This window comes from Zeus faber (genome assembly GCF_960531495.2).
Source record: "Zeus faber genome assembly, chromosome: 5".
Taxonomy (NCBI): domain Eukaryota; kingdom Metazoa; phylum Chordata; class Actinopteri; order Zeiformes; family Zeidae; genus Zeus; species Zeus faber.
This window is the reverse complement of record NC_137192.1, coordinates 12,728,775-12,741,274: the sequence shown is the minus strand read 5'-3', so window position 1 is coordinate 12,741,274 and position 12,500 is coordinate 12,728,775. Positions and strand designations below refer to the sequence as shown.

At 42.2% G+C, this 12,500-nt stretch overlaps 1 protein-coding gene across 1 annotated transcript in view; it reads right to left on the bottom strand.

Moving 5' to 3' along the window:
* Positions 1–12,500, bottom strand: part of ptprt (protein tyrosine phosphatase receptor type T) — a gene marked incomplete at its 3' end in the record, with an annotated part of 224,576 nt that overhangs the window by 153,404 nt on the left and 58,672 nt on the right. Inside the window, exon 9 of the mRNA XM_080001601.1 lies at positions 4,491–4,600. Coding sequence (XP_079857727.1) covers positions 4,491–4,600 — 110 coding nt within the window. The remainder of the gene's footprint in view (positions 1–4,490; positions 4,601–12,500) is intronic.

Here is a 12,500-nt window from a genome sequence, read left to right as displayed (position 1 = left end):
TGAGTCTTGATGTGTCATATCGCAGCTATACGTGAGTACATTTCCAGGAAACGGAGAACCACGATGAGCAAGGCAGCAATGCCCGACACCCGACCCAGGCATAGAAGAACAGTATGCATGGAAGTAAGATCTGAGCACAAGTGGTCACTGGAACCCCAGGTTCAGACGCATGCCGATGCCACGCGACACTGCAATCTGTCCCCGAAACAAGTTAAGTTAGTCAATCAACAGATAATCTGACATTCTGCTTCAACTTACGTTCATCAACCACACTTTTTGTGTGTACTGTAACATTTCTATGACGACACCGCATAGAAACTTTTACCGGTGTCTCGCTGTCACGATGCAACATTTTGGGATGAAAATGTGAACTTCAGGCCTTCAACGTTGAAACTTGACAGGCTGATGGGCGGTGAAGTAACCTCATAACCTGACATAAGTCCAGCACGACAATGTATCTTACATTTCTTCTCTTGTCTCTGGTTGTCTTCTTTCTCCAAACACTTTCCTATCCATTGTTTTGCGGTGAATCCAACCGCCGTGCCACGTCATTCATTTATTTTCTATTTACATTTCTATTCTCTATTTCACAGGAGGAAAACCAATACCCAGTAGTTTCCCCCTAATCCTTTAAACCGATGTGGTTAAAGTCAAATGGGAGCAAAGAAAGGGGATCAAGCCTCACTAAAAAAGGCAAAGTAGCCAGATTAAGTGCCCATTAAAGTGCACACAGCCAATTTAAGGAGATCCCTCTCATAAATCCCCCATCAAATTATCGTATGCATCCAAAACAAAAAATACAAAAGCAGAAAACGAATCAATTAGTCAACATTTTTAGTTAACCAGCCAGATTGTTAATTCTGAAATTGATTGCTGGTTTCTGAATAATGACCTGTGGAGACACGGAGCAGAGCGGAACATGCTGCAGCTTGTCCATTTAGTTGTATTTACACAACGACTGGGGTTTCAAGAAGATACAAAAGATAAAATTGCTAGATCTGGGGCCAATTAAACCGCTCTGAACCATTCAAGAAGATCACTGTTGAAATCCTTCATTTGAGAGGGAGGATTTTGCAGGACTAAGAAATGGATTAAACCAAGGGAGACGCGGCATTTCTCTCCGTTTAATCCATTTCCTGGTGCTCCGTGATCTCGCCTCCGATGACCCAGATCCCTCCCGTATCGGGTCCCTGACTGCTTTGAGAAGTGGGGGCCATTAGGAATTCAATGTTTAGCAAAGTGCTTCGTTGCAGTGAAGCACTTTGCAGAACTTTGTTTAAAAAAAAAAAAAAAAAAATGTGTTAGGGTTTTGAGTGTCATGAAAACCGGCGGATTCCAAGAGGGATGATCTGCGCTATTTCATGCGTTACAGTTCTCGAAATATGTTTGAAATGATGTTCTTTGATTAGGAATCGCCTCACGCTCATTCTAATATGACTTCACACGGCGACATCTGACGTGCCCCCTGAGCTCGGAGGCGTTTGCCGTATGTTTGTTCACCTCGCGGGGTCATCGCTATGATTGGTTGACCCTGGCGCAATTCCTGCCTTCACCTTGCCCGGCTCGTCCCTGGACCCGTGATTGGTTCCTGAGACTCAAGTTGCCGTCTTGCAAACAGGAAGCGCCGATTGTTAGAGAAGCTCGGAGGCTCGCTGTGGGGCTTGCCTTCATAGGAATTACAGGTCCTGTCAGCTCAGCCTGCGTTTAGTTTATATCCCAGCGTTCGCCTCTGGGCACTCGGTTGCGTCTTACAGGAAGAACATCAGTATTCAGCGCCGGATGCCTCTCTGGTTAAGATCCAGGGAGGACTCGCTGCCTCCCGTTGTGTTTTTAGTTTTTATTGGAGAGTAAATAGCCAGCGACAAATAGTTTAACGTATTCTTTTTTTATTTTTGTGAGCCTACTTGGGTAAAACAACCCGCTGACGGTTCACCGTGCTTGACTTTGTTGTGGATGACGGGTTATCTTGTAAGTAACAAGTCACCCTCACAACAAATCTCTTTAGCTCACGCGTTAACACACGTGCAGTTTTTCCCGTGGTCTCAGATTTTAGACACAGTTGCACTCGCTTCCTTGGTGACGCTTTGACGAACTGGTCCAGAAAGAGAGGTCCTAAGGACCAATGCACGGTTATCATTCATAGACTTCTCTGTGTTCCCAGCTGCATCTTCAACCGGTAGGAAACAATGTGTAGAGGTTCATGTAGAACTCTCCAAACTCCAAATGACCGTTCTTTATACCCCGTATACAGCCAACTGAATACGAGTGGCAGATCCAATGACGAGAACAAGACGTATTTCACAAAATGAGTAGAATAATGAGGAGTCGGATCATGGAGCGGCGGTTGATGATTGTGTCCGGTGTGATGAGTCCTTTCTCCAAACGATGGACGTGATCGTTGCTCAGTCTAACGTGGGCGACGGTTCAAGGCAAGGGGACTGACACCGTCACAGAGTGAAAAAGCTTGGGCACTGTCATCCATAACAGAGCTTTCACTGCAATTTGACCAGTATTGCCGCCTGGTTTGGTGAAGTCACTGTGGTGTGGCGGTGGTGCGATTTAAACAGCCACAACCGCCTTTGGTCTCGTTAATTGGGCCCAGGAGCAGGAGTGGCGGTACACCTGTTCATCAGAGCAATCCGCGAACACGGGTTTAAACCACCCATCCCCGCACGCACCAGGATCGAGGATGTCCTCTCGGAGCAGGTCACCAGGAGGAACCGTTGAACCCCGGGCTGTTCCAATTTCCGACCGGACAAGGAGGTGGCGCTCCGTCCTTCAGGAGGTTTTAGGATGCTCGAGACACAACTGAGAGCCAGAGTCTCTTGCGTTCCAAAAAGTCTGAACAACTCGACCCTGTCCTCGACCCAGACACATGGACGTGGCACTTTAGATTGGACGTGTCGGACTGATTCAGTTCTTCAGCTCTGGTGTATTTTCATGTGCTGCCTGAGTTTTTTTTTTTTTTTTTTTGTCATTGCTAAAAAAAAGATTTCCCCGGGGACAATAAATTTGAAAGTCAACTAAAGTCTCTCTCTCTCTCTCTATCAAGCCCAACGACTGCCGCTTCTAATTGAACAACCAATGGCGAATTTTTGTGCGAGATTTTGCTCTTAATTTTAACTTTCAGTATTTGTTTGTTGTCTTTTGTTGAACAGGTGGTTGTGCTTCTTCCTCTCCAGTGTTCTGTTCATCCAAAACAACCCACGCCAAAAATCATCAGCAAAAAAACAAATTATTTTTTCCTGTCCAATTATTGCCGGGCGGCGTCGGGGCTCTCTCCTCTCCCTGCTCCCTTCCTCCTTTTTCATCCCCCTCATCCTCCTCTCCAGCCCGCTCTCCCTCCTTTGTCTCCACTAGTGATTCTAATAATTCATCGGCTCCCTGATTTTGAAAGCCGGGTTCACAACAAACACACGCAAAAACACAAAAAGGAGAGAGAGGAAGAGAGGGGGAGAGGAGGCGGAACCTTCAGATGTCGCAGATGATGCCTTTAATCCCTTCAATAGCTGCAATTAGAGCAATTATCTCTAATGGCGGAGCATTGTCCCGCCGTGGCCAATGCTCTGATATGTTAAACACACGAGGCGAGCGGGCAGAACGCGAATCCAGATTCATATTAATGAAACCTACACAAAACACGAAAGACGCTGAAGACGGGTCGGACCGCGTTGAGAGCAGCGGGCGAGGGGAAATACACCCATTACATAGAAACAGCGCTTATGGACAATACTACATTGTTTTCAGAACAATACTGTAACCATATTGTACTTATTTCTTCCTAAATCCAAGAGAACATTTAAAGAAATGTAGAAAAGTCTTAAAATACATGCAGATTGTAGCTTTGAGCAGAGACTACTTGAAAAATAGAAGAAATTACTTGACCATTCAAATACTGTCTCAACCACTCTCTTTCTTATAATTTTACACACTGTTGCAGCCACCTAGAATGGTTGGCTGGTCCCTGACAGGCTAGTGACAAGTCCATGCTCTGAGTGGAATGAATGGAGATGTATCCGGCTGGCAGCCAGCTGGCTGGGGGCATCAATTCTGAGTGGCTGGTCCTGTATATATATATATATATATATATATATATATATATATATATATATATATATATAATTTTTTTTTTATTATTATTATTATTTTTTTTATAAATTGATTTCTTTATTTATATGTATTTAATTTCATATTGCATCAAGTGTTATTTTTCCACCACTTTTTCCTCTAATCTTGATTTTGCTGTATTTACGATGTGATCTATTTTTGTTTATGTGATGTAAGGTGGCTTTGTGTACTTTGAAAAGTTCCTTACACATAAAATATGTATTATTATTATTATTATTATCCTTACATTTCCAATTTTACAAGTTAGGGTTGTATTCACTTTGATTAAAAGCAGAAATATAAAGCACACTGAGTAGTAAGACATGAGTATAAAATGTGTTACATTCATGCACGTGTGCATAGTGTGGCATGTGACCTCTGACCTCATACAGGGTGATGACTCCGTTAGTCTCGTTGGGAGCTTTCCACTGCATGAAGATCTTCTCCTCATATGGAGTGTTCTGCAGAGACTCCATGGGCACGGAGCCCGGAACTGAGGAGAAGGAGAGAGAGAGAGAGGGAGAGAGAGAGAGAGAGAGAGAGAGAGAGAGAGGGAGAGAGAGAGAGAGAGGGGCTGGGGTTAAATAAAATTACTATCCATGCTGATACTCACAAAGATGAAGCTCATGACTCCGCCTGCTAACCTGGTGTCTAGGCCCAACAAGAAGTGTCATTCATTCCGATGGAGAGTCGGACACCACGCGCAAAAATCTCCACCCCTTTGCGATAAGCTCCGCCCATCTGCGGTTCAGAGATTTCCGAATCCGACCGAGAGTCAGGATACATTGAAATGCATTTCCAACTCTTGCAACACATTTCCTTCCCAACACTGTGACCGGGAAATGACCGATGGTCTCATCATATTTCACAACCAATAAATCTGTTTTTACATGAATTTGTTTCGTATATTTATTATTTTGTGTGAACTTGGCAAACACTTTCCAGAAGTTAGCATTAATTTGAAATGGGAGCTGTCCGGCTGATCTTATGATGCAAAATCCAGAGCACAGTTCTGACACAGTAAGACACACTGAATCTGCGTGGTCAGATTCAGTGTAAAAATGGCTTTCGTGCTGGAGAACGGTACTGGTCGAATTTGGCAGTGAATGCTTCTCCCACGCTAGGAGAGAACCACTAAACCTAGTGGTTCTCTAGAAGAGAACCACTAAATCTGCAATGCAGTGCAATGCACTGCTGCCTCACAGCAAGCAAGGTCCTGGGTTCGATTCCCGCCTAGGGCCGTTGTTTGCACTGTGCTCCGGGCGGGTTATCTCCCAAATAGGAGCCTTTTTGTGTGGAGTTTGAATGTTCTCCCCGTGCTCACATGGGGTTTTCCTCTACCTAACGTCAGTAAGGACCCCCACCAAAAACATGCACACATCATCGTCTGACCAGCGATGGACACTTGTCCCCGGGCGCGTCCACGAATGCTGCCCACTGCTCCTGGCTGCCCCCCCGGAGGAAGGACAAGCCAGGATGGGTCAAATGCAGAGGCCTCATTTCACCACCATCCAAAGCATGTGCATGTGTGTGTGTGTGTGTGTGCGCATGCATGTGTTGTAGTGTAGTGTGCTGTGTGACAATTAAAGATTCTTCTTAATAATAATAATAATAATAAGTTCAAATGAATTTAAATGATCAAACACGGTCTCCATCGCTCACACCAACGGCACCGCCCAAGCTACCGTTATAGTAAAATCTACCTAGCAACAACAGGGTGTATGTGTGTATGTCTATACGTGCTTGTGTGTGTGTGTGTGTGTGTGCGCCTGCGTTCACAAGTCTCGCTGAAGTCATTGTTACAGACGGAGGTGTCAGCCGTGCAAACAGTCTGTCACACACACACACACACACACACACACACACACACAAACACACCCACACACAAAGCTGAAGATGACACACTGTTAGAGGTGTGAAGAGTGGTGAGCGCTGAGTAGCAGACAGACAGACAGCGCACAAAAGGGAAAAACAGTGTGTGTATGTGTGTGTGTGTGTGTGTGATCATTCCAGAAAGTTTTGTTCCAGGAGGATATTTTATAAAAGACTAAACCGTCTTCATGTCGGAATAAAAACAAGAGTCTGTCTGTCTGCTTCTTAACGAGCACTTTAAATCTAAAACTGTCACCACAAACACACATACAAACGCACGCACATACACTAACCCACGCGCGCACACACACACACACACACACACACACACACACACACACACACACACACACACACACACACACACACACACACACACACACAGTGTTTTGATTAGTCATTGTGAAGGTGTTGATTAGACACAGAGCGATGCAGCATATCAAATTACCTCGACAAAGAAATGTAATTAGATGCTGCCGTTTCCATTCAAACCTTTATCACTCACTCCTTTTGAGTGTGTGTGTGTGTGTGTGTGTGTGTGTGTGTGTGTGTGTGTGTGCGCATGAGTGCATGAGTGCGTGTGTGTGTGTGTCCATGTTCATTTGGAATTCATTGTTGTGACTTTTATGTGTGTGTGCTTTTTATGACAGCCAATATGTATCTGGAAGACACGGTGACGTCTGTGTGTGTGTGTGTGTGTGAGTGTGTGTGTGTGTGTGTGTGTGTGTGTGTGTGTGTGTGTGTGTGTGTGTGTGTAGGTGTGTGCGTGCGTGTCTGTGTGTGATGGGGCCAAACAGGCCTCATTGTAAAGATAACAGAAGCTGTAACAAATTAATCATAACTTGATTAACTTCCAGTGACGAACAATGCAGGGCTTGCTTCATTAGGCTCTCTCTCTCTCTCTCTCTCTCTCTCTCTCTCTCTCTCTCTCTCTCTCTCTCTCTCTCTCTCTCTCTCTCTCTCTCTGTCTCCCTCCCTCCCTGTCTCTTTCTCACTCTCTATCTCTCTCTCTCTCTCCCTCCCTCTATCCATCTATATACTGTGTGTATCTATCTCTCTTTCTCTCTCTCTTTCTCCCTGTATCTCCATCTATCATCTGTTCATCCATCTCCCTCCCTCTCCCTCTCTCTCCCTCCCTCCCTCTCCCTCTCTCTCTCTCTCTCTCTCCACTTTTCTTTCGAAAAGCAAAAATCATCTCTAATTTGATCACTAACCATTTTCACTCCTCTAATTCAAGCATCTCAAAACATTAAGTAAATATGTGTCATTTTGGCACATTATACACATTCAAAGTCAGTCAATGGAATTCAACCAAATGCAAATCTGATGGTGAGAAAACAAAAAGCCCATGAGGCCAAGAAGATGAAGAACCAAACAGCCTTTGAGTTTGGTGATAAAGGCTGCACAGTTGTGCCCCCGAAAAATATTGGCACCCTTGCGTTTTTTTTCATTCTTGTGAAGTTAAATATATTTTGGGATCCACATATGTATTTCATTGTTTTTCAGAGGCACAAGATTCAAGATTGAAGAGGTTTATTCGTCACAAACATATACATACTTTCATACATATATGCAGTGAAATGTCAATGCAACGCACCCGGTGATTACACACAATATGTCCTAGCCTGAAGTAGCTACCTAAGAATTTCTACTAGACCAACTAACTGATTCCTAAAATGTAATGCAGTAAGTCGAATACTATAGAATAAAATAAAAATATATAGAAAAAAATAAAATAAAATAAAATAACATAACATAACATAACAACTGAAAAAAAAAATACAAGAACATACTGAATTCTAGCTTTTTCCACACGAAAATCCTAAAAATGGCCCAGACGATATGATCGGCACATTTTTCGAAGTTGCAAGAAATAATTGGATTTACAAACAGGTGATTCACCTTGAACCTACCTGTGAGCCACTCACCCATTCAACCAGTTAATATGGAGCAGGTGCTCTGTGCAGCGAGCGCTGCTTTGTGTCACTGTGTGCACCACCCTAAGCATGGAAACCCCCCCCCCCCCCCCAAAAAAAAAAACAGAGGTCAGAGGGAAGATCGTAGCCCTCACATACCCACTCAAGACTAAGAGTCCATCTCCGCTGGGCCTTGATGCTCCTGTGTCCACTGTGCGCAATGTCATCAACAAGTTTAAGAACCGCCTCATCAGTCAAAGTGAGATTCAAGCCGCAGACATGGACATGAACCGTTTTAAAGCGTGACGTGATGTTTTCTCCAAAGGCCGTGCTACCAAACATTAAATCCAGGGTGTCGACACCATTTCTGCTAATTTTGGGATTTAAAATGATATGTTAAGTTCTGAATCAAAAATAAAGTTCTACTGATGGTCTGCATTCTGGAAGTTCCCAGAAAATACCAAAATAAATCCTGTCTTGTGAAGATTAATAAACAGAAGCATATTATCTGTTTTGGGGGTTATAGGAACATGTTGAATCACAGCCATCTTACAAATATATATATGTATTATTATCATCATAATGCAGTTTCATTCTGACCTGGTATCAATTCAGTGGTTTAAAAAATAAACAATAGGCAGAAAATGTAATAATAATAATAATAATAATAATAATAATAATAATGATAATGATAATGATGATAATAATAATAATAATAATAATAATAATAATAATAATAATAATAATAATAATTAAAAATAATAATAATAATAATAATAATAATAATAATGATAATAATAATAATAATAATAATAGAAATATGTTGTGATGGCGAGAAGATGAACGCCAGCTCCGCTTTGACAGGATTAAGACGCTGTGGCATAAAGATTAGTGTTCCAAAGAATACGTGTTGTCCTATTTACTGTATTTCTGCTGCATCGTCTCTGGCTGTTTTTATTTGAGCTTAACTAAAACTATTAAACACACATTGTGGTTGCATCACAAATCCCTAAAAGCACAAATGTGTTCCAAGAAACACGGTAGAATGTGTTTCTTACAGCGAGTGGGAGTGTGTTTGTGAGAAAAAAAATAAAAATAATAATAATTATATATATATATATATATATGACTGTGATAATGTTATGTAAATTTGTTTAAATGTGTAACAATATTGTAATTACTAATTAAACTGTTCTTTCAGCATGTTTTGGAGCAGATTTATGTATTACAGTGGTACCTCGACTTACGACTGCATCTACTTATGAATAATCCAAGAAGCAGCGATAGTCGCGAAAATTTGTATCCAATTGCGACCGACTGCTCCAAGATAAGAGCGTGGAAATTTGCAGTTGCCGTGTCGGCGTTCAGTCAGCGTTCAGTCAGCAGTCAGTCAGCAGTCAGTCAGCAGTCAGTCAGCAGTCAGTCAGCAGCCAGTCAGCAGCCAGTCAGCGGCCAGTCAGAGGCCAGTCAGCGGCCAGTCAGCGGTCAGTCAGCGGTCAGTTAGCAGTAAGTCAGCAGTGAGTCAGCGGGCGACCTACATGGTGTGTGCAGGTAGTTTGCGGCTTATCCATATTTTTTTCATGTTTACTGTGTTTGTGCTGTGTATTTTGTTTATTTTCACCCTTCATGATGAGGCCTAAGAAGAAGGATGATGGGGAAAAGAAAAGGGCGATGATTCCCATTGAAACTAAGAAGCAAATCATGGAAAAAAATGAGCGTGGTGTGTATGGGAAAAATTGCCTCGACATACGACTGTTTTAACATACGATCGTTCTTATAGAACGAATTACAGTCCTAAGTCGAGGTACCACTGTCGAAGAAATATGAAGATGTCATTCCAAATACAATGTGTGCATATGTGTTATAAACTGAGCGGCTCCCCCTCATGCCGCCAAAACAGCTCTGACCCGTGGAGGCATGGCCTCCACAAGACCTCTGAAGGTGTCCTATGTTATCTGGCACCAAGACGTTAGCAGCAGATCCTTTAAGTCCTGGAGGTTGAGAGGTGGGGCCTCCATGGATCAGGCTTGTTGTTCCAGTACATCCCACGGATGCTCGATCGGATCGGACCCGTACCCCGGCCCTCCACACGCTGTAGAAGATAACGTGATTCTTCAGACCAGGCACCTTCTTCCATTGCTCCATGGTCCAGTTCTGACGCTCACATGCCCATTGTAGGCGCCGTCGGTGACGGACAGGGGTCAGCATGGACACTCTGACCGTTCTGTGATGCACTTGTGTGTTCTGACACCTTTCTATCATAATTAGCATTAAGTTTTTCACTCATTTGTGCTACAGTAGTTCTTCTGTGGGATCGGACCAGATGGGCTGGACTTTGCTCCACATGCGCATCAATGAGCCTTGGGGGCCCATGATTCTGTCGCTGGTTCACCGGTTGCCCTTCCTTGGACCACATCTGGTAAGTAGTAACCACTGCATACCGGGAACACACCACAAGACTTATCATTTTGGAGATCTAGTCATCACAATGTAACCCTTGTCAAAGTGGCTCAGATCCTTACGCTTGACCATTCTTCCTGCTTCCAACACATCAACTTCTAGAACTGACTGTTCACTTGCTGCCTAATATATCCCACCACTTGACAGGTGCCATTGGAACCAGATGAGACATGTTATTCACCTGACTTGTCAGTGCTTTTAATGTTGTGGCTGATCAGTGTGTGTGTGTGTGTGTATATAAAGTATACTGTATATACTGTATATATACTGTATATAAAGAGATAATTGATCCTATTGAACTTTTATGTAATCTACTCTAAAAGACCCTAAACCAGGGGCCTCAAACTACTGGCCCAGGGGCTACATGCAGCCCACAAGACAATTAAACGTGGTCCGCTACATGTTTACAATACATTGTTTTTATTTTTAAATCACAATGCTTAACTAATCCAGGCAATCTTACCTAATGTTTTCAGAATAGAAAGTGAATAAAATAGAATACAACAAAAGTTTTTTTTTTATGATGACATACATATTATGAGGCGTTAACTTTATAAAGAAAGTAAAAAAACACAAGACAATAATTTTTTTCCTTGATGTTCAACATGGTCAGTGGCCCCCAGGTCATTTCAGTTTGGGACCCCTGCCCTAAAATATTCCAAACTCAGGTATTGATCCATATTCATTAATGAGTGAAAAACAAGTAGAGAAGTAAAAAAAAACATGTTATTCTGTGTCAATTTGGTTGAACTGGGTTGAAGTATGAAAATGCGCATTCCATCGAACGGGTCCTCTACAGACGATGACACAAAACAAATGGTGTTAAAAAACTCCAACGAAAAGTGATTGTTAAGCATTTTGGATTACAAAGCTGCTTAATCGCCACAATTATATTCTGTTTTATTTTTCTCTTATTTAAATCCCAAAAGATTTAAGACTCTTTGTGGAGTCTTTGTTGAACACTTGACATGCTCTTGAAAAACACCAAATCCATCTGTAATACAATTACGAGTGTGATGAAAAAAATTTATAAATAAGACATGTGCATGTGTCATGGTGCTCAGCAGATTAAAAACATAATTTAATCCAACAGGCGGAGAGATGAGGGTGTTTCATTTGCTGTTATTTTCCTATTTCTTTATGGTAAAGCCACTGCGTTTGGACACAAGGCTGAGGCTGTTATTCATATATATAGATTTATATCTATATATATCTATATATATATATACATCGATATATATATATATATATATATCCTTGAATAACAGAATTCAGTCTGCTCACATCACACATCACAACATCACAATCCACAGTGGAGTCAATACCACTGTGGGAAGTATGTGTTTTGATAGAAGCTAGGATAATACTACTACTACTACTACTACTACAACTACTACTACTATTTATAATAATAATAATAATAATAATAATAATAATAATAATACATATAAATATAATAATAATGAAAATAATGAAAATAATAATGACAATAATAATAATCTTCTTCTTCCTCTTTCGGCTGCTCCCGTTAGGGGTCACCACAGCGGTATCTCCAACACCTTCTGTTCTGCGCATCTTCCTCCCTTACACCAACCGCCTGCATGTCCTCCCTCACCACACCCATAAACCTTCTCTTTGGCCTTCCTCTTTCCCTCTTGCCTGGCAGCTCCATCCTCAGCATCCTTCTCTCAATGTAACGCTCATCTCTCCTACACACGTGCCCAACCCATCTCAATCTGGCCTCTTTCACTTTTCCACCAAACTGTCCAACCTGAGCTGTCCCTCTTACATACTCATTCTTAATCATGTCCTGTCACTCCCAATGAAAAACTCAACCGTACAACATAGCTGGTCTCACTACCGTCCTGCAGACCTTCGCCTTCACTCTTGCTGGAACCCTTCTGTCACAGACACTCTTCTCCACCCACTCCACCCTGCCTGTACTCTCTTCTTCAAATCTCTCCCGCACCCTCCGCTAATAATAATAATAATAATAATAATAATAATAATAATAATAATAATAATAATAATAATAATAAATATAGCTGCAGGCGGCCATACACAGGGTCCAGTTTAGTGGTGTTAGATAGGTATTACATTTCTCCGGATTCTGTGCAATTTTTACGACCTCTCAGAGAAGAACCT